This window comes from Parasteatoda tepidariorum, chromosome 7, assembly GCF_043381705.1.
Source record: "Parasteatoda tepidariorum isolate YZ-2023 chromosome 7, CAS_Ptep_4.0, whole genome shotgun sequence".
Classification (NCBI taxonomy): Eukaryota; Metazoa; Arthropoda; class Arachnida; order Araneae; family Theridiidae; genus Parasteatoda; species Parasteatoda tepidariorum.
The window spans coordinates 76,675,752-76,699,642 of record NC_092210.1 but is presented as its reverse complement, the minus strand read 5'-3'; the positions used below and the strand labels follow the sequence as shown (position 1 = coordinate 76,699,642).

The 23,891-nt window shown below is 26.6% G+C and overlaps 1 protein-coding gene across 1 annotated transcript in view; it reads left to right on the top strand.

Annotated features, from left to right (window-relative positions):
* Nucleotides 1-20,695, top strand: part of LOC107454749 (micronuclear linker histone polyprotein) — a 31,633-nt gene extending 10,938 nt beyond the window's left edge. Inside the window, exons 3-8 of the mRNA XM_043039327.2 lie at nt 503-1,554; nt 4,443-4,892; nt 7,198-7,337; nt 10,455-10,585; nt 11,289-11,352; nt 17,632-20,695. Coding sequence (XP_042895261.1) covers nt 503-1,554; nt 4,443-4,892; nt 7,198-7,337; nt 10,455-10,585; nt 11,289-11,352; nt 17,632-17,808 — 2,014 coding nt within the window. The 3' untranslated portion in view covers nt 17,809-20,695. The remainder of the gene's footprint in view (nt 1-502; nt 1,555-4,442; nt 4,893-7,197; nt 7,338-10,454; nt 10,586-11,288; nt 11,353-17,631) is intronic.
* The last annotated feature ends 3,196 nt before the right edge of the window (nt 20,696-23,891 follow it).

Here is a 23,891-nt window from a genome sequence, read left to right as displayed (position 1 = left end):
TCTCTAGCAGTGTGACATGTCAAACAATGGAACAATTGTTTGAAGATTCTATTTATTTCAAATGTAACGGAATTTTATTTCAAGTATAGTTTCAGTTTAGATTTAGTGCTGTCTACATGGGTGCAAGTCTTCCGTCCCCAGGACGGATTTCTGTCTTTTGAAAATGTCCGCAGACGGAAGTAAGACGGAAACAAGACTGACTCTTTTAGGTCTATGTTATTGGTCTACTTTCTTATGTCCTGTTATTTTATCAAAAGACAGATGAATAAATATTTTTTGTACAGTGTTTAAACTTGATGTATTATGGTAAAGCTTTCTTAGATAGTTTGCATAGGTCGAGGGGGTATTGTCTATGTTAGGTATTTTAGTCAAAAAATTTTCAGTCTTGGCCTTTTTTCCAACTTGCACCCATAGCTGTCTATATAGATTTCATAAATTTTACTACAAAATATAGATATTTGTTAATAATTTATTTAAAGTGAATAATGACATTTATTTTTAGGTTTAGAATTTGGGCAATGATCTTGAGACGTAAGAACCTAAGAAACAAATCCCCAAAAAGTAAGGTATTGCAAAATGTTCATGTTCCCACAAAGAAATATCTAAATAAGACAAAGCATTCTAAAAAGCAGAAGAAATCTATAGACAATGTGACACACTTATCACAGTTAAATAAGCACAATGAAACATCTTCCAGATCTGATTCTTCATTCCAAGAGTCAGTACGATTGACAAGAAGTAGTACTAGTTCAGGAAGTATTTTTAAAAGTAAGGAAGCATCAAAAAATTCTGCATCTAGTAAAGGTGGTTTTCATTCCTCTTCTGTCGATGATGGCGACTTATCTTGCCGTAAGATTAGATTAAGGAGTTCAGTAAATGTGTCTGAATTTGCTTCAAAATTAAGGAAGAAAAATGAAAACTTGCCTGAAAAATCTAGAACCAAAATTTCTTCTCAACATTTAGCAGCTAAAAGGAAGAAAGCAAAACCTTATGACAAAGCTAAACATTCTCAAAAAACTACTATACAATCCCAAAATTCAGAAAAGAATAAGAGCTGTAGAAACAAAAGAAATTTTTTCAAAAAAGCTGTTGATTCCACTTCCTGCCTTGATGGTATGTATTTTAGGTCTGTTCCTATTGATGATTTTTTCATAACTGATTGTCGAGCTAGATTGAGATCATCAAGTTCATCACGCAGAAGCATTTTAATTGAAGAGGAAAATAATGAAAAGTATCATCAATCTGCCAGCGCAAAAGTTTCTAAAATGAAGTTAGCAAATAAAAAACTTGTTTCTCCTAAAAAACCTTCTAAAGTTAAATCCACTCAGAAAAATGGATTAAAAAAGATAGAAAATTTTAAAGATAAAAAGAAAAGAATTCAAGTAACAAATGATAGCTCTGACAAACTTTCTGCCAACAATAAAAAAAGTTCTATTCTTCCTTCAGTGTTCGCTGAAATGGATGATTTAATTTTGAATACTTCCATCTTATATGAATCTGAAGATTCAAGCTATGAACTGCGAAAAAAGAGTAAAAAAGATTTGCAACTTCAAGGTTTGTAATTTTATAACCAAGGTTGTTTTTGACTAAATTATTTGATAAGATCTAAATCAAATGTTCTTGGGTAATATTGATATTAATTCTTTTATGCCATAATTTGCTAGGGATGCACAACCTTTTTGAGTGAAGGGCCACTTGCTCAAGAGGTTGATTAATTAAGGACCACACATATGCTCAGTCATGTTGGCAGCAAAGATGATAATTTTTATGTAATCATTAGTGTGCTAAGCACTAAATTATTTAATCAATAAAATAAGTTACATATTTGCAGAAATTAAATAGTTTTAATTATTAGAATTCATTCTCAAGTGAAAAAATTAATACTTTTTCTTAAATGTTTCCCTTTCTATCAATAAGTGATTTATCACTGTAATGTTCTAAGAATAAAACTAAAAAACTGTACTGTTTTAAGAATGAAAGTATATAAAAAAAATACATGCATATTTTACTAAGTAATATAAATGTAAATTAAATATTTTCATAAAAAAAATTAATAAGGTTTAAACAAAAAATAAACTGAACCATAATAGTACAAAATAAGTATTAATAATTAAGTATTTATGCGATATTTTTACTTCAGATATTATTTCTATTTCTTGCATTATTAGAGGTTTCATAAATTATAATTAGAAAATATTTTCTTTTTCCTTTTTTTCTTAAAAAATCGCCTAATCTACAAAAAATTTAAAACAAAATAAATTACCAACAATAAGGAGTTTAAAAATGTGTTTTTTTTTGCCAGTATTAAAATTTTTCAGGTTAGAATAACATTGTACTAAATTATTGCGATTCTAAATTGGTGATTTAAAATTCGTATGTCTTAATAAAAATAGAACTTTTTAAAATCATTAGGGAATGCATCACCAAAACTGCCGAAAAAATTATTGAAAAGTAATCTTGATTTACAAGGAAATCAGAAAAAGCAAACGTCAAAAAGAGATTATTTAAACATTTAAAACTGTGATTCGAAATTTGAGTGTCATAATAATATCATACTAAAAATACGGGATTTTCAAAATAATATAGAAAAGAGTAGCTATGACTGCGTTTAAAAAAAAAATGATCATTCAGATTTATGATGTAATCGGCACAAATAAAGCATGTCAAAAAGTGAACTGTGCGATTTATAACTCACGAGTAGTAAAAGTATAATAAATGTATCAGAATTTGAAAAACTACATAGAACTTAATGCATTTATCAATGTAAAAGAAAGCAAAAAATCCTTATAAATCGGGCTGCATATCAATAGTCAGCGGGCCACAGTTTGTGCACTCCTAATTTAAACTATTGATAAATGAATTATTTGATATTCTTATTTGTTTTTTATCGTACACTAATTTAAAAGAAGTTAAAAGTAATATGAACTATACCGCAGGCTATGGCCAAAGTTTGTGTACCCCTAGTTTTAACTATTGATTACTGAATTATTTGTATTTGCTTTTTATTGTATCATAATTTAAATGAAATTAAAAGTAAAGTGAACTACATTTGATTATAATGAACTATAAAAAGCAACTTGAACTACGAAGAAAAATGGATTATTTTTCTAATTGTTTGATATCTTTGATTGTATATTTCTGAATTTTGAATATTGCCTAGTTACAATACTGGAAATATAAGCAGGAATCTGTCCAGGCCGAATTTACTACCGTTTAGCGGTACCTTCACAAATTCAACTTTAGGAAAAACGGTAGTTTCACAAATTCAATTTCAGGAAAAACGGTAGTTTTACAAAATGCTTTTTCTTAAAATTTTATTTCTGTATCCCTTAAGAAACGATAAATCCATATTTTCGTGTTGATTTTTAAATATAATTTTTCACAAATTATGTCTAAATTTTCACAAAATAGGTACCTTTCAGAAAAACCTAGACAGACCCCTGATAAGTTTTTAATATAAGTTACTCTTTAAATAGGTTCTGTTTGATAGGTGATCTTTTTGGCAGTTCTTAGCTCCTTAATAGTATTCATGTATTTTGGTTTGTCAGGTCAAGTTTTATTAAAAATTTATTTTTGAGTTGTAAGGAAATATGTATTTTTTTTTAACAGCAATAAGAATGAGCCTACTAACCTTTAGTAGGCTCATTATTGAAGCTGATAATGTTAGCTAGTGTTTCGTTATTACGAAGAAAAAAAATGGTATAGAGTAATCAGAGTTCTCTAGAAGTAAAAAAGGACAGGATGGTTCTTCACAGAAAAGAGTACTTTAAGTTTTCAGAGCACTCAATAATAAAAATTTTTCAAATGTGTAATAATATGTAATAACTGAATTTGATCGTAAGCAATTTTATTCTATTTTATGTGTGTATTTCAAAAAATAATAATTACTCATTATCAAAATAAGAGAAAAATTTGTAGTTTATAAAAAATAATTAAAGGCATCCTAAAAAGCAATTCACAAATTCTTTAAAAAAAAAAAATAAAGAAAATAATGATTAATAGACAAACAACTTGAAAGCTATTTTTCTATAATTTAAACTGCAAATTATGAGACAAGGAACGTTTAAAGATGCATTTATTTTTAAAAAAAAATGTATCTATTTAAAAAATAATAAAAGATCCCTCGATAAAAGAGAAACTTATGAAAATTCAACCTGTTGAGAATAATACTAACAAAATTAATGCTTGTAATTGTAATCAGAATTAAACCTTTAAACACAGATAATTTTACCACTGTGTAGTTATTATTTAAATAGTAAATAAATGTTTTTTAATTGAATATGAATAAAAAGTTTTTTTCTTTAAGGGATGGCCAAGAGGGTGCTTCAAAGGGCTGACAGGGCTGGTCACCCTTTTAGGAACACTTTTGGAGAACACTGTAGTAATTTCGAAAAAGCTTCCTTATTTTAGTTATTCTAAAAGTTCATATTTATTATTTCCAGCCAGGAGAAGCACAAGAGTCAGTAAAAGATTGAGTCCAAGTGATGTTAAGGACGATTCAACCATGAATTTAAATAACCTTGGAAGGAAGAGGAAAGAATCAGCTAAGTGCTATACTAAAAAGACTGAGAAAATTAAAGTTAACAATAAAAAAACAGTGAATGCAACTGGCCACCAAGGGTCTGTCAAAGAAAATGTAAAACAAACAAGACTGACTGTGTCTAGTAGAAAAATAACTGATATTAACAGTTTTTCATCCCCTTTATCAGCAACAGTTCTATCTAAATCACTTCCGAACAAGTTTTGCTACCGCTTGAATTCTATTCCTGTTGATGATCTTACTGTAACTGCACTTTCTACTCCTCCTACCATTGAAAGATTATTTGCATCTAATTTGGCTAAAAGACCGAGTGTTTCATCAACTCCACTTTTAATTAAAAAAAGTTCATCTAGTAAGTGCTTTTAAAAATTAAATTAAATTTTTTTTTTTTAATATTCTTTATTTTGATAAATCTGTATGAAAATGAATTCAAACATTTTTTTATTACCTCTTTATTACCAAACCCTATTTCTATAAAAATGTTAATTTTCATTTGCTATATTGGAATTTTGTAAAAACTTATTTGTTTAAATGTTTGGATAATCTTTTTGAGGTACAAATATTTATTTAACCCACTGGTGGTTTAGCAAAAGGGCATCATTTGGAGAATGTTTCTCCCCTGTACTCTATTTTCCTATCAAATAAGATAGAAGAACCGGTTTTGTTATGCAGAGAAAACTGTTGGTTAAATACAACTTTTTATGTGCATCATTTTATGTTTATATCAGTGAGTCAATGTTAGTTTCAATTTATTTTTTGAACTATAGTAAAAATTTTAATTATTTTTTTAAAAAGTTTGCTGATGACTTATAAGCCATCTATATAATAAAATAATTCTAAATAGCAATTTGTTTGAAATTCTTTAAATTCTGGAAAATATTGGAAACTAAGTTGTACTGTTGTGTGGCTGTATTGAAATATTAAATGCAATCATATAGTGTGAAGGAAAGATATTTATTTTGTATTATTACTGAGTTTTTTTAATTCGAATAGTTTCTGCTGTCTGACTGATTGCTTCATTAAAAAAAATTTCCAAAAGTGTATGTAAAATTCGTTGTTATAGTCAGGTTATGTTCATAACAATACATTCATTATAAGTTTTTTTAACATTAAACCAACTATATATTAACTGTAGATGATATAAAAGGCTGTCAGAAATTGAAATTGAAGAATAATCATATAAAAGCAAAGTTTGAAGAATTGATCTTGGTTATATTATGATTTATTTTATGAATTACAAAGGTATACTAATGAAAATATACTAAGTACTTACAAAACATTTATTGGAAACAAAGCTTAAGACAATTTTCTACATTGCAAATTCTGCACCGTATTCGTGTTTCTTCGCAGATTTCTTTTGCCAGTTTATTATTTTTTTAGTTACAAACAGAGCACTGTAAAAAGAGCAAGTGAAATTCAGCAAAATATGCTTGTATGTTTTACAGAAACATGGACAAATGCCATCTGGCAACCTAGAACTGAATAAACAAACATCTCAGAAGAGCCGAAATGAAACCTTGAACGGGAAAAGAGTGGCTTGCACAGTTGAATAGACAAAGCGAATGCATCCTTGTGGAAATCCTGATATGTGCAAACTTTGCTTTTACTGCGTTGTCTATCGAAATTGCTGGATACTCATTGACAGAGTTAAAAATTTCTCTTGCTAAATCCGGGATTTCGTTACAGGCAGTATTAGCTTTCAGCTTAAAATTAAATTATATATATATATATATANTTAATTTTTATAATTTTTCCATGTGCAAATCCATTTCGGACCAAATCCGGGGCTAAAATTATGTGCAAAGCAGGCAATTCATGTTTCTCTTTTCTGTTATATATTTTTTCTTAAATAAATATTTATTTTCTAAATTATTTATGGTCAACTTCTTTAAATTATCCATTATGATATTACCTTGCGCACATCCATTTCGGACCCATCCTTGGTAACTAACAAATCAAAGGCACTTCAGCAATGCAGTAAGAACGGCACTTTAATATAAAACTCCTCTAGTTACGCTCAGTTTACGCCTTTGTTTTCATATTTTTCAATCTGGCTATCTTGTTACGAAAATATTTTTTAAATCATTCTTAAAAAATTTCCCGTTTATGTAAGTACATTTTAATTTGCAACTTGCTTTATAGTTTATGTTTTATTCTGTTTTTTATTTTATTTTCTGTTTTTACGTGTTATTTTTACTTATTGTAATTTTTGTGAAAAAATTTTTTGAGTGCTCCTCACACTATTGTATTAATATATTTTGCTTTGACTATATTGATACAATATCAGAAAGCACTCTTTTTTGCGGATATAATCATGTGGGCTGATGAAAGGATTATATCTTTTATTTTTCAAGATTTTTTAAAAAATTTTATCCTTTTTTTCCCCCCAGTTGTTTCTTATTTTTTATTATTATTTTTCTTCCCCCTCCCTTTTTTCATATGTCTGTAATTTTCCTTTTTTTAATCTTCATTTTGAACTTATATATTTATATATATAATTTTTGTTGTTGTTGTTGTTGAAAGTATTAAAATAGTGAGGTGATTACTGGTATTCTAATATAGTTTTTGTCTTTTAATTTTTCTACCACTTTTTTAAAAATGTCAAGCATTCTACTATCCCTAGAAACTGAATACTGAAGAAACTTTCATTATGCTAGGGGTTGACATTGTCAGAAAATCATTACCAGGTAAAGGATCCTTGAAACGTAAGCGGTGGGTAATGAACTCATTGAAAGGACTGAATGAAGGATATGAAGATGATCTTTTTGAGAATCGTGAAATCCAAGTACCTTCTCTGGTATGTTTTGTTGGATATAATAATTGTACTTAATTATGCATGTATTCAATAATATTATAATACTTAAGTATGCATGTATTCAATAATATGTGCATAATAGTTGAATATATTTAAACAGTATTATTTAAAAAAAGGATGCTCTGTATTGATACAAAATTGTAGGATTTCTTTTCTATTGCATTCACGAACCTTCTATTGAATTTCAGAACCTTATGAATTTAGTTTCTTATAGGTTTTGAACAATTCCATGCCTTTTTTAAAAAAAACCAATCATTTTTTTAAAAGTACTTTTTTGTTTTTCATTTTAAATCTTTAGTTTACTTTTTGTTTACAAAAATGCATATTTGAGTTTAGGCTTTCCTCAATAAAAATGTTTAAAACTTATTACACTATATGCTTCCCAATAATAATTGCATTTAAACTACAAAATGACATTGAGTGTATTATCCACAATCGTAATTTTTGTGGCCTTTAAAAAGAAAAAACAGTGGTATATTATTTTAGATTAATGTCTTTTAAAGAATGGATAATCAGAATAAAATAAATAATTAAATGAACAATAGAAAAGAGAAATGTAAAACTAATACTGAATGCAAATTGATGACTAAGCAAAAATTTATTACAGATTTCTTACATTTTTATACATCTGTAAATAGTAATGGAATATGAATTGTTTTGTTAAAAAATTAGAAAATAATTATAAAAATCCTACTAGATATTAAAATTTTAAACCTTTTTTTTAAAACCACATATTATTTCAATATTGCAATATAAAGTATTTACTAAAGTATTTATTGTTTCAAATTTAAATTATCATACTAAAGCTCTTTAAATGATAAATTAATTTAAAAAAAATTTATAATTTCAATCTTTTTATTCAATTCAATTTTTTTATAATTATTTTAATATTCAATTTTTTTATTACAATTATTTTTATTTAATGGGTTAGTTATTCTATACATAAACAGTTAATACCTACAGTTAAGGTTATGTATAAGAAACACACTTTGTTATGCAATTTCAATTTTTTATAGAAAAAGTTGTGAAATTGATCTTCTCATTTGCTTATTTTAACCTATTTTTCAGTAGTCAATGATACAGAAGAAAATAATTGAGTAGAAAATTTTTTGTGATTAATTTTTTTTAATAGAAAACTTCTAATCAAAATACAAATTTCCCACAAATTCAATTATTTTACAAAATGCTAATTCAAATCATGAATTATTTTAGAGATGCAAATGAGTAAATGAGCAATGAATGGGAGAGAGGATGAAAAATGTTAATGCTGTTTTATCGTCTTTGAGGAAAAGAAATAGGATTAGTTGGGATTAATTTTTGATAACTTTGACTAGAATCTGATAGACTAGATTATTTTATATGAATATGAAGCAACATAATGTCATTGCCACGTTATTGTATATATTATTGCCACTAGAAAACATATTTTCTTCAAAAATAGTTGGATGATGAAATGTATCTTGCTACCACTTAATCTGTTTTATTGATGCAATTGGTAGGAAAAATTTAGTCACGCAATATCGTGTGACCCTACCACGAGCGCTGTAATCTGTATGTAACGGCAGTGTTTTCTCTGGACATTTTCAGAAGGGCGCCCCTCCCTGTCTGCGTTTGATCTGCAAATGCGCCCTCTTCCCCCTTGTTGTAAAAAGAAGCTGCCATCGCTGAAAAACACTAGCTTATTATTTACTTTGTTTGGATTACTCTCGACTCATTAATTTTTTATAATTATCTTTTTTTTTCGGGGATGGATTAGATTAATAACTTTTTCAATGATTTTAAATTTTAAAATTATTTTTTAATAAATACCTTTTTTTAAAAGAAAAAAAGAATGCACTTCTAAATGTTTCTTTTCTCATAATTTTCACTTTAAAGTATGAAAAAAAGTTTCCAAGTTGTATTTTAATTAATCATATTTTTAGTTTATACTTCTTTTGAAAGAAATTTATGTTTGAAGATTGTCTTTTAGCACATGTTTAATTATTTTTATAAACTTCCATGAAAAATGTTTCTATTATTTTAATAATGACTGAAGATTATTTTTAGAAATATACACATAAAATAGTATAAGAGGGTAAATACACAAGTGGGCGACCTTTGTGCTAAATTGAATTTGTAATTTAAAAATTTTTGAGGATCAAATTCAGTTATTACATAATATTACACATTTTGATCAATTTTTAGGGTGGTAAGAGAGTGCCATTTAAAAATTCAAAGTGTCCTTTTCTGAGAAGCAGTGCTCTTCTCTTTTTTTTCGAGGGAGAACTCTATATTATGGTAGTTTGTCTCATGCTTACATTATCTTGCCTTAGTTTAATTTTAATTGGTTATGCGACGTATCTAATGGAAATTGCTGTAATGGATCAAAAAATACAGGATTTGTTCCAAAAAATTCCCTTTAATGTATTTGATTTGGTTTCTTTTATCAGGAACAAGGAGAATATATATATATATATATATGTATGTCTTTTTGGTACAAAAAATCATTCTCCAAAACAATTTTTTATCAGAATTTGCGATTTTGTCGCATTTGGGGAGGTGGCGAATGCTTTGCTCAGACTCCGCTTATTGGGGTTCTTTCCACTTAAATATTGCAATTTATATGACCAACGTTAACAGAGGAGATTAATTTGCAATAACTAAAAGTAAATCTTATTTGTGTAATTTTGCAGAAAAAAACATTGACAATAATAGTATTACTGCTTAATATGATACTTTTACTGCAGAGATGCCAACTTGCTCCGGACAGCAAATATATATTTTAAAGTGATAGTTTATCAATAGTGATTCTTGGTTTAATAAATTCAATTTAGTAGATTTTTATCCACCACTATTTCTAAATAATTAGTAGGCTTATATAATTCACCACTTAATTGAACTTATGTTGTGCTATGCCTTTCAAAAAGCAAGCAAAAATAGTCAAATAGTTGTAAAATTTACCTTGTAGTTATTTACCGTTTTTTTAATTATTCTGGTGCGTCCGGAGCAGTTGGCAACTCTGTTACTGTAATACAATAATAAATTACTGTTTGTTCGATGATAATTTTTATATAATGTTAACTGTAATAAAACAAATTTTTTTAATTAATTTTATTTTAGTTAGACGATTCAGACATGTCTGATATAAGCATTGCAACTCCAAAATGTGCGTACTTGGTATCTCCTAATCTCCCTGTAAAAACTCCTCATTTCAAAGATTGCTATAGTCCTACTCAACTTTTCAACTCTAGGTGAGTTCTTTGATTTACTGTTTGTTTAGTGTTTGAGAATGCTAATAAAAGTACTTACTGTTTTATTTTCTATTGACTTTAAAAAAATGAATAAAAATGAAATGTCTGGCTTAGATCCAAATGTGTTTATGTCGATTACATCTCACTTAAATACACTAGGGATAAGATTGAGATTCTTCCTGGGATCTGTTTGTTTACCAGTCTTAAATTATTTTTCTCTTTAAGTTTATTATTAAGCCATTTACCAATTTTTAAAATCATATCATTTTAATTTTTTTTCAAATGGCTTTTAAAAACCTCTATTTTTTTCATCAGAGTGATTTTAGAAGTTTGTGCGTAAGAATTTTTGTCAATTAAAAAAAGTTTAGCAACAATAGCGTAATGAGGTTATTGTTTAGAAATGCAGCAAAGTTGTAGGGTCCAAAGAGTCCAATTCAACTTTATTTCGTTATTGAAGTTGGAAAATAGAATCTTTGGTAACAGGGCAGATATTATGCCATCCCCATGGCATCAACGTACAGAAAATTTGGGATATACTTGAAATGTACATGGTTGATAGAGATCATGATACAAGATAAACTTTGAAAGACTTATAATTTTTTTTTGCTTAGAGACATATTCCACCAAGATTTTTTCTGTTAACAATTAGTTTTTAAAAGTGTTTTTAAATCTTGTTAAAATGTGTCTTTTTTTTTAAATACAGGAAAGTTGCTGAAGAATATATGCACAGGCGTAATAAAAATAGAAAAAAAAATTCAACAGGAGAAGTAAGTTTTTTGTTCTGTACATGTTTTTCTTAAAAACAACTGAACTATAAATTTACTTATAAATATGTTCTGATCTTTATGTTCATGTTCTGATCCTTATATTCATGTTCTGATCCTTATAACAGTTTTCAAATTCTATGCTAATGTGTTAAGCAGAAGTAGAGGGAATCTCTAGAAATAGATTTTATTCTGCACTCAATTCAAGTTTGTGGTATATAAAGATATTACAGATTATATTAATGATTTTTATTTATTAAAAAAGAATTAAGTAAGAAAATTATTTTGTTTTTAAATGTTTGAAATATGTTATGCATATGACCATTAAAAAATACTACTAATTAAATACTTAGCCTTCACATATTGTTTTTATTTATTATTTTCTCATTTAAACCCAAAGTTGTCTAGTTTATAAATATCCTCTCAAGCAATTTTTGTATTGATTTTTGTATTAATGTAAAAAAATGTAAAATTGCAATTTTTTTTGTTGGGAGTGGGGAATTGAAATTGCTGACTGCAATATTTGTTAAAGGAAAAGTAAAATATGTTGGTAGTTTTAAAGTGCTTCAATCTTCATCTATGGATAGTGATTATTTAGAATATCCATTAAAAGTGATGAAGAAGCAACCATTTTCCAAGAAAGCATTCGATTCATATGAGAAACTTTCTCTATAATTGTAATGATGAAATTGTTACTAGGTACACGTCAGAATATTTCAGAATTATGTAACCGTATTGAAATAGGGTTGTGAGTTATTTCTCTTTTTACCTAGTGAAGAATTTTTTTTGTATGGGATTAAAATAATAATTTTTTTTGTTGTTAAGGTTATGAAAGTTTAAAAATATAAAAAGTTTTTGCTTGCCCTGCTGAGCATTGTAACTAAGTATTGGGTGCAAAATATGACTGATAGCCCAAATGAGCTTTAAAGAAAATTCTGGCAAGGCTAAGAAATTTTTTTTACTGTAAAACATAAGGAATTGCTTTACAAAATTTTTATATGTAAAAGAAGAAAAAATGGAAAATTATCCCTGTAAAAAAAGTCTTTCAAGAAAGAAGAACGAGAAAAGCCTTGATCTACGAAAGTGAAAGCATATTTTATGTTATGTTAAAAGAAAAATTAATACTTTTTTGTTATGTTTGCCCTTTGACGCAGATAAAACATTAGCAAAGCTATTTTTTAAAAGCCAAACCGAGATGGGTTTTTGGGTTTAATTGGTTTTCTTATGGGTTGAATTTTTTTTTATTGGGGGGGGGGTTAATTCGATGTTATTTTTTTGGTGTATGAAGTAAGGGTGACATTAGAGAATTAGATCACATTTCAACAAATTTTCAAGGAAATAATGTACCCAATACTTTGAATAAAGGCTCAGCATTAGCAAACTTTGAAATTGGAAGTCAACTAACAGTAGCTCACAGCTCTAAACCAAAGTTGAAACAAGAAAGAATGATGTCAAAATTTGCAGTACGAATAGCCAACAGTCAAAAGTCAATCTTTAAACTTAAAAAAAGCTAAATTTTTTTATGCTTATAACATTGCTTTAATGCAGAAAGCAATAAAGAGTACGAAGAAATGTTACAAGCTCGTATTAAACCAGGCTATTTTGGATCCAATCGATTTAATTTAGGATGAAAACTTTTAGATGCTGCATCGTTAGAAACTGGTCAAATTTTAAAAGAAATTAATATCTAAAAGTGGATCATCTGCTACAATACTTGTTGATGATTAGAGTAATATAAAAAATGAACCAATTATGGAAACGTGCATCCATTCTGAAGAAGAAAAAAATTCATTTTCTTCTTAATGCTACAGATGCTTGCTACAGCTTTCTTAATGCTACAGCTTGCACAAATACTGCAGAATATTGTGCCAATTTTTGCACTAAATCAATAGACTATTGTTTTGAAAGTTTTAGAATCAATATTTTTTGCAATATTCATTGATAAAGAAAACAAAACGTTAAAAGCAAGAGAGATGTTGCCAGGGAAAAATGTCTACCTATGGATGCTCTGCTCACGATCTCAATCTCCTTGCAGAGAAAATCAGTAAAAAACACATTCTGAAGCATATAACTAAGGTTTACAAATATTTTAGAAATCACCACATACCACTTGGCTGGTTAAAAGAAGTGTCATGCCTCAACTAGCTAGTGAAGTTAGGTGGAACTCTATGTCCAATTGTGTTTTGTCAGGGGTCTGTCCAGACATTTTGTGAAAGGTTCGTTTTTGTAAAATTGTGAAAAAATGACTCATAATTTATGAGTATAAAATAAACGTTAAGTCACATTCTTTCAACCAGGGTCCTGCTTTTGTGAATTTGTGTAAGTAGGGTCCTGTTATTGCGAAAAACTTTTTCAAGGAGTTTTTAAATTGCAAAGACATACAAGATTATGCTCAACACTGTAAAATTATAATTAAAGCAAATTAAATTTTAAAAAATAAACAGCTATTGCTGCTACTAAATTAGAGATTCAACATACATATATTTGCTATTTAGCCTATACTGCTGAACGCAGAATATTCATTTCGGACAAATAAAGGAAGAAGCGTCTTCCGAAGACAAAACTTAGTTCCTTTACATCTGTCCTTCTCCCCCCACCCTTCCCGTGAAGGGTTTATTCGATTAACAAAACAAAAATGAAGATACATAAATTTGTGAAGGGTTCAATTAAATGATAAATTTTGTGAAGGGTTCGTTTTTAGGTTAAAATATTTTGTAAAGGGTCCATTTTTATGAAAAAATATTTTGTGAAGGGTCCATTTTTATGAAAAAATATTTTGTGAAGGGTTCGTTAACGGACCCCAATTTCTTCTAAACAGACCCCTGGCTTTGTCATTCATTAAAACTATAATCTCCGCAATGAAATTTAAGTAAAAAATTCAAATGATTTCCCTGTTAATATTGAATTTTGGGAAATGCAATGATCTTTACAAAATCTCTGAGCATGCAGAAACAGCTTGCATCTATTAAAAATATACTCTTGCAGATTCGATCTAACACAACCAATCTATCTGATGCAATTGATTATTAAATGGATTCAAAAGACAATGAGAATCTAAGTTCATAGGAAAAAATGCTCCCTTACCCCTTTCTATTTTTTAGCTATTATGCTGAATCTAAAATACAATGGAAAGGAGAGGATTGGATTTCTAAGAAAAATGCTGAATGGCTATTTCCAGTTCTGTGTTTCAGAGTAAAAGATTCAAGTGTGTACCCACACTCTTTATTTAGTGAAAGTGTAGTGAAACATTTAACTTTCATTAAAGGGTGGAATATTATGGAAGCCCACTCAAGTGCGAATACAAAAGAATTTGCCCATTTTATGGTTTATGTCCAGCAAGCTTGGCAGCTATTAATCACATGTTTTCTACGTGTGGACTTGTTTGGTTCAAATTGTGAATTAGTTTGGGTCTTAATAAAGCTAAAACGCTTGCAAAAGCTTATAGACATTAAAGAGTGAATTAGAACTTGATGAGATTATTACAGAACTTTAACTCATTTCATTTTATTTTTACTTTGCTGATATATCATTAATTACAGAATGTAAATTACAGAATTTTTTTCTAAAATGAATATTATGTAATATCCTTTAGATTAAAAAATTGTGATAAAATAAAGAGTACCATGTGTTCCATTTCTCTGCAATGTTAAAATATTTTTTATTCTTTGAAATATGATATATTTCTATTAAATGAAAATTTCAAAAATGTATTCAAAATTTTTGGTCAACTTTTTAGAATGTAATCAAAATTATTTGCTTAAAAATAAAAGAATATTTGAGAAAAAATATCAAAAATGTGTGAAAATATAACTAATAACAGGGAAAAAAAAGGTTAGCAAACCAACTCCTTTTTTTGTCATTTCTTAAAAAAACCCTAATTTAAGCATGGGTTTTTTAGATGTTTTTTTTTCTTCAATAATTGGGTGGTAGACAGCCCTAGTCACTGTGTCCCTTTTATATATATTTTTTTCCTCTAATGCTCTAATTACAAGATGAAATATATTTTGGAATTTTTTAATCAACAAAAAGCAGTCATAATAGCTACTAAAAAATTCTGTATAATTATCAGAATTATATTTGTTCTAAAATGTAAAATCCCCCAAAAGTAGTGTAATTGGTTATTTATATTATTTTATTTATATTAAAAAATTAATCAATATTTAATTTTGTGAATTAAAAGAAATTAATGATAAATAACTGTTTTTCTTAGATCTAAGAAAGATAAAATAAAAAGAGTACCATGTGTTCCATTTCTGCAATGTTAAAATATTTTTTATTCTTTAAAATATAATACATTTCTATTAAAGATAATATAATACAAATTCGAAAAATTATTGTTTGAAAGTGAGTCACTTTTACCTTTAATGCACATAAAAGACACGAGTGTTTCATGCTGTATTTCATTACCATAAATTATTCAAATGTTAAATAAAAATTTTTTTCTTATTTTTGACTTAAATTAATACAAAATAATAAAAAAAGTATAAAACATGTGTTTAATAAAAATTAATATTACATATAATGTTATTTTATTTTAGAATTGTGTAAAATTGAAGGATTTTTTTTTCTTTGTTATTGAAGAAATTATTCTTTACTTTCTAAAAATATTTTGAAAAAGCTATAGTAACTTAGTTGTATAATTTTGGGAAAATTTCAAACAGAAAAAAAAACAAGCAAAAAAAAANAAAAAAATCACAATAAATTGTTTTTTGAAAATATCTGGCTTTGGCAAAGTATTCACCCCAGCAAAGTATATGCAGAAATGAATCTTGCATGTCCAATTATTTTTTTCGAATGCATATTAATGAAAACGTATAGACTTATTTATTAAAAAAGTTTTTATGGATTATAGCAAATCATTATTATTGATATATTATAGCAATTCATAATTACTATTGAATTATTCTCAGCAGTGCCCTTTTGTTGTTCTATTTGTGCCTTTTATTAGGTTTTCTTATATTCTATTAATTATATTTTTATGTGCTATTCTATTAATTTTATTTTAAGTTTTATTTGGAATAAATTATTCCTTTTTAAAATTAAAATAAACACAGCTAATTGAATAAAAAAAGATTGAGGTAACTGTGTTTTATAAATTCTTATTTAGATAATTTTTATTATTAAATTCTTATGTTTATTTAGACCTTATTAAATATAATGCTGTGATCTGTTTCATTCTTGTGTAGATTAAGATATTGTTTTATTTCCTCTTGTTGGACTTGAAATAGCTTGACATTTAGGCTGCTTTAAAGAGCACCCATATAGACTCATTGAAAAAGTGAAAGCTGTACCCCCCCCCCCCAAAAAAAAAACTGAATTCTAAAGAAGCTGGATAATCTTTGAAATAAAAACCAGCAAACAGTCTTTGCTTTTGTTTAATTTGGAAAATTTTTTTTTTTTTAATCTACTTATTTCTGTTCCTCTTTTAGCATTTTTTTTAGTTCATTAATAAGATGAAATTACTTTTCTAATTTAAAGTTTGTTAATTTGTGCTGCATATTCTTCACATACAAATGAAATATTAGCAAGGGGAAAAATAAAAAAGCCTCTCTCTATTTATGAAAAAGGATATTCAACTTATAATATGCTTACATTTTATAATTTTAATTATTTGATCATATTAACATTTATCTTCATTATCCTCATTATTTCATCATATTAACATGTCATTGAATTAATAACGAAAACTTGTTAAAAATAGTAATTAATTATTGTTTAATTTTTAATAAATTATTTGAATATTGGATGTTTTGAGCTTTGTTTAAGTTCTGAAAGTACTTTCTGAATCTCTGACGATTTGGATATGAGACTTTTACCTTTTTTATCAATATAAATGTATAGTGCACAAAAAAAAGTGAAAATAATTTTGGTTTTAATGATGGATATATCACATATTAAAATGCTATCTTACCTAACCTAATTATCTAAATAACCTAAGATATGCTAATTAATCAAACTAAAGATATATATTTATTCTAAATGAATATACATTCTCCTTCCAATAGATTTATATTTTGTGCCCCTTAGAATGTATGAGTGGGCACTTATTCAGCAATTTGCCAATTTAGTTTATCTTTGCTAATTAATTTTCTTTTTTCATCTTTGTATTTATAAATGGTTCAATATTAACTATGGCAGTAGTAGTATAAACTAGCCACCATGCAATAAGTGCTACATATTGTGCCTGATTAAATTGTTAATTTTATATAATTTTTGCTTTGAAATTAGCCAACATGTTAAATATAATTACTTGATTAAATTTCTGATTTTAAAAATTCTTAGGTTGCAGTCTCTGCAGGGAAGAAAACCAGCCCATCTAAAAATAATATAAATGTTTCTTCTGAAGCAAAAAGATCGAAATTACTGGAGTTAGTTGATACTCTTAATATGAGACAAAATTCAATAGAATTGAATGAGGACAATGAGGAAGACGACTATTTTAATGATATTTCATTTTGAAACCACTGTTTTAGCAGAACATTTTGTCCATGGCTTTAAAATGTTTTTCAATCTAAATTCTTTTTCTATGTTTCATTAACATATTCAATGTTTCCATATCACTTTGTGTAATGACTCAATAAATTTCATAAAGGACTTCCTTGAACTTGTATTATAATTTATTTTCTCTCTTTATTAAAATTCTTTCTGGTATCAATATGATTTTCTGAAATAATTCTTTTTTTCATTTCTTATTTATAAGCATGTTTAAAATAACTTTGAAAAAATACATTTTTCTTTTTTTTTTAATGCAAATTTTTAATAAGTTGAATAATATCAATTCTGTTCTGAGCAAACTAGTTCTGTTCTGAGCTTTTCAAAGTAATTATAATGAGTATTTTTGGACAATCTTAAGTTTTTTTAAAAAAGAATTTCTCTGATTTCATTTGATTTAAGTTGTCTGGGTTATTTATTTAAATAAAATATTTTAGTTCTTAATTTATTTGATTAAATGTTCATGAAATTTTCATTCATTTAATTGTTAATGAAATATTTTTGATGTTAAAGTTTTGTGTTTTGAAAATTAACTAAGAACTTTTTTTATTAAAATAAATGGTGGCAAGACTAAGACCAATGGAAAAACTTCCATTGTATCTGTGTTACTAAAAATGATGTGAAAAGTTACGAGAACTACATCTAGATTTAAAAGCTGTTTAAATAATTTTTCAATGAACTAAAGTGAAAGTTTAGTTAAATAGAGTTGCCAACTGTTTGTTGTAAAGTTGTCAATAAAGCATTTTAATTGTAAAGATTTTTTCAAAACATATACTAATAAGCAAAGTACTCCTTATTTTAACAGCTAATTTTTTAATTTTTTTTAAATGATTGTAAGTAATTAATAAAAGTAATTATTAGTTTAATTATCTTTAAATATATCTCCTTTTCTGTTTTAAATTTGTTTTCAACATCTTAAATTGGTACACCAAAATTATGATTTGATGAATATGTCTAATAATTTATGTTTGTATTTCAAGAAAGTATTGAAATGTCTTTGCTCTGTAAAACTACATGTTCAACTTTCAAATCCAATTTCAGTCTTTATTCTGTTTCACAGATTGAGCTCATTAATATATCAGGGCTCTTAATTGTATTAATATTTCTGAGGAAAAAAAAGTGTCCTTTTTTATCCTGATTTTGCGGGCATGTTCAGATCATATCATTTTCTATCAATATAAAAATTGATGGGAAAAATCAAAAGATTTGAATTTTTATTCCAACATCTTTTTAACTGCCGCTTATTGGTATGAGAGAATAATTATTAATTTGTAATGTTTTTTTTTTTAATGCAGCAATTTATAAAATTTTTGCTATGTAACTATTATTTGCTGTTCCTTGTTCTATTAATAAAATTATGTTGAAAAACAATGTTCTGCTCTAAACAGTGTAATTTTGTAATTGAATATAGTATGTTTTATTATTTTTTCCAAGAAAATTTGCCTTTATTGTACTTAATTATGCTTTTTTTGAAGTTTTTTTTTCTCCTTTTCCATCCTTAAGTGGGATGATATGCAGTGGAACCCGCTTACGAAGTTTTTCAAGGGAGTGGAAAGAAATGACTTATTAAACTGGAAAACTTCTTAAACGGTGAAGTTTAAAAACACACAAATTCAAAACTAAAAATTTTTGTAACTTATATTACAGGATCAGCATAATGGAATAAATATTTAATTTTACTATTCATTTAGACAAAAATTGCTTATAAATAAAAGCAAAGTTACCTACCTTATTTTTTATTTTATATAATGTTACACAGAGGATTTACACAGACATGCACAATTTTTACATTTGTTGATAAGATTTTTGCTAGAAAAAATCGTGTAAAGTGGTTTGTTTTTGTTTCTTCTCACCGTCCTTTAACTGAAAATTGTCCAACTACTGTAAATATTTGAACATTTCTGGGGGCACATTTTTAACACAGTAAATTGTTTTTTGTTAATTTTGCATAGTTCAGGTACCTGTTTTTGTGACAGAAAGTTAAAACTAGATAAGGTATTTTAAAGTTAAAAAAAAAGAAGAAAATTAAAAGCACGCGGAAACTTCTTAAACGGGAAAAGACCTTTTTATAAAGATAAACTTAACATTATGGTATTTTTTTCTTAAACAACTTCTTAGGTGGGAAAACTTTTTAAATGTGTTCCTCTGTATACTATAATGGTACATGTATCTGTGAAACTTGATCTATAATTAAGTAATGTTAAGTAATGATGTAAAATGTTATATACAAGTATACCTGTATTGATTGATCTAATAACTCTTGAAAATATCATCTGAATTACCTATTCAATATTTTTTTAAGTTTAAAAAAATACTTTTTTTCTTATAAATTAAAAAGAAGTTTGATTTAAATCCAAAAAGTCTGATTTAAATTAACTAGATTTTTTATGTATTTTTTTCTTTTAGAAAAACAAAAAAACATGAAACCCTATTATTCTAACATTTTTATTTTCCTTGACATAATTAAATCTCGTTCCTTTAGCAAATGTTTTATTCATGTAAAATTTTTTTTAGTTCAGTGAACAAAAATGTGCGAATGGTTTACCCAATTGTATGGTGAATGATTTGTCCCTAACCACTGAAATAAATTTTTTTTTATTTTTAAAGTTCAAGCTTTAAGGTTGTTGAAGTCATTAAGAAAACTCCAATGTTAGAATTAAAAAAGCAGTCTGAACAAGAACTTTAAAAAATGTTTCTGAAACTTTTTAATTTAATTACAAAAATACATTATGGCAGGTTGAAGTTACTTTAAAACACATTAAATGAGCGTGATATTTACATTATTTTTCAGGAGTTGTAAGATTAATCCACACATTTTCTATCCTGAGTTTGGTACTAAAAGCGGATAACTCAATATTTTTCAATTTTGAGTTATGCATACTGTTTTACAATTAAGTATTCTCATTGTATGTTTGAAATGTTACAACTAGATAATTTTGCATCTAACCAGGTATAGAAACTCAGTTAAAAGTGTTAGAACAAAAATATTTCTTTTAATGTAACCAAATATCAAGTAAGAGCATTAATTTTTATTAAAACAGATTGTAAAGTTAACCAATATATATTATATTTAATTTATTGTCAAGAGAGTCATTTTCAATGACCAGTAAAACAAGGAAAGTGTAACAAAAAATGTTTACACTATCAACAGTTCTGAAAACTTTTAAATTTCATGAAAAATATGGTTTATGATGGTTAGAACATAAAAGATTAATCAGAACACAAAAATATGCAGTACGGACACAAAAATGAACATTGTTGATGCATGTCATTTTTGTTGATAATATTTTTATAAAAAGTAACTATTAAAGCTTGTATTTTCTTGAAAATTCTTTCAAATTTTTCNTTTTCTTTTTAAAGTGCAAGCATACAAAAGTATAAGGTTGTTGAAGTCATTAAGAAAACTCCAATGTTAGAATTAAAAAAGCAGTCAGAACAAGAACTTTAAAAAATGTTTCTGAAACTTTTAAATTTAATTACAAAAATACTTTATGGCAGGTTGAAGTTACTTTGAAACACATTAAATGAGCGTGTTATTTACATTATATTTTCAGGAGTTGTAAGATCAATCCACACATTTTCTATCGTGAGTTTGGTACAAAAAGCGGATAACTCAATATTTTTCAATTTTGAGTTATGCATACTGTTTTGCAATTAAGTATTCTCATTATATATTTGAAATGTTACAACTAGATAATTTTGCATCTAACCAGGTATGGAAACTCAGTTAAAAGTGTTAGAACAAAAATATTTCTTTCAATGTAACCAAATATCAAGTAAGAGCATTAATTTTTTATCAAAACAGATTTTAGAGTTACCCAATATATATTTTATTAAATTTACTGTCAAGAGAGTCATTTTCAATGACCAGTAAAACAAGGAAAGTGTAACAAAAAATGTTTACACTATCAACAGTTCTAAAAACTTTTAAATTTCATGAAAAATATGGTTCATGGTGGTTAGAACAAAAAGATTAATCAGAACAAAGACATATGCAGTACGGACACAAAAATGAACATTGTTGATGCATGTCATTTTTGTTGATAATATTTTTATAAAAAGTAACTATTAAAGCTTGTATTTTTTTGAAAATTCTTTCAAATTTTTCCCCGAGTGAGTACTTGAGAATAATGAAATATTATTTTTTTAAAAAAGCATTTGCTTGGTCATAAGAAAATTAAAGGAGTGTTTTATATGATTAATGTAAATATTATTTTTAATTTTGTATATTATATATTTTTTTGTTTTTAGTTTTACTTTTAAAATAGTACATAAGAAAATTTTGTATTGTAATTATTTTTGTTTGTATTTTTCCTATTGTCAATTGTATGAAGAAAAAAAAAACTGTAACATATTTTAAATTAGGTTTTTCTATGAAACATTAAAAATAGTTTTCATCTTCATATGATTTTATATGTATACTCTATTTTTATATGTTAATAAAATTGTACTAAATTCTTTTTAAATGGGGGTTTTATTGCTGTCTGAAAATAAAACTTTTAATACAATTCAACTCAAAGAGTTATTGGACTGAAATAGAAATTTAAATTTTTTTAATGATAGTAGAGCGCTGATTATCCGGAGTGGTTTGGAATTCAAATGATTAGACAACTTTAAAAAAGCATCTTATAGATCCTAGGTTCCAAACATGAGCTCTATCTCCCCCCTCCCCAGTGGGCCGTAATGATAAGTTCAAAGTAATTAAAGGATGCTAGAAATTTTTGAGGGTTGTTAAACAAACTATGCATGAAATTCGTATTGATTACACATTCATACATTTTTTAGTTTGGTATCAAAAAATTATTTTTAATTCTAATGCAGCATATAATAATTGTTATTAAAGCTGTTATCTTGTTAAGATTGTTAGTCTTTAAAAAGAAAACAAGGTTTCTGAATGATTGTAATCGAATAATGCAATACCCACTTTTCGATTATAACTGAGTGGATATGATATTCCAATAATTTGGAAACTTTTGTGCCTCCGTGGCTTATAAATTTCACCTAAAGGGCTGATTCTTTCAAATTTTTCTCTGAGCAAGTACTTAAGAATAATGAAACTTATTAGTTTTTTTTAAAAAGTTTTGTTTTGCCATTATGGAAATTAAAGGAATATTTTACAGGATTAATATAAATATTACTTTTAACTTTGTATATTATATATATATTTTTTAGTTTTACTTTTAGATTTATGTCAATGTATTGTACATAATGAAATTTTGTATTTCTATTACTTGTTGATTGTATCTTTCTTATTGTCGATTGTACCAATAAAAAAAGCAAAAAAAGAAGAAAAAAAACTTGTGTATTTTAAATTACGCTTTTCTATCAAACATTATAAAATAGTTTTCATCTTTATATGATTTTATTTGTATACTCCATTTTTAAATGTTTTTTAAAAAAACTTTTATTTTAAAATACTAAATTCTTTTTAAATGGAAGTGTTTTTGCTGTCTGGAAATAAATAGACATTTAAATTTTTTTCATATTATAGTAGAGCACTGATTATCCTTTCTGGTTTGGAATCTGAATTATTAGACTACTTTAAAAAGGCATCTTGTAGATCCTAGGTTCCCCCCTAGCCCTAGGCTATAGTCTCCCGAGTGGGCGGTGTAATCAAAATATTATTTACAGTTCTAATTCAGCGTGTAATATTTGTTATTAAACAGGGATGAGATTCTTCCGCGGATTCGCGGATTTCCGCTTTTTTTCAGATTTTTCCATTTTTCCCGCTAATTTCCGCTGAAATTTTTTTTGTACAAGTTAAAATATTTTATAAGGAATTTAATTTTCCCCAGAGGGAAATTATTGAAGTCCCTTTTCCTCCCTCTGAAGTTTCTCTAAAAATCATTTCCTTGGGATAAAACTGGTTGACCTTTATGCAGGGATGAGATTTTTTTTGTCTCTCGAATTTCAGCCTTTTTATCAAAAACTCCGATTCTCTAAAAGTTTCGTTTTTTTTAAATAAATATCCCGTTTTTTTTTAAATTCAGTCATTGAAGTAAAATAATTATATTTATTTACGATTTTCAAAGATAAACAGAAAATTCAAT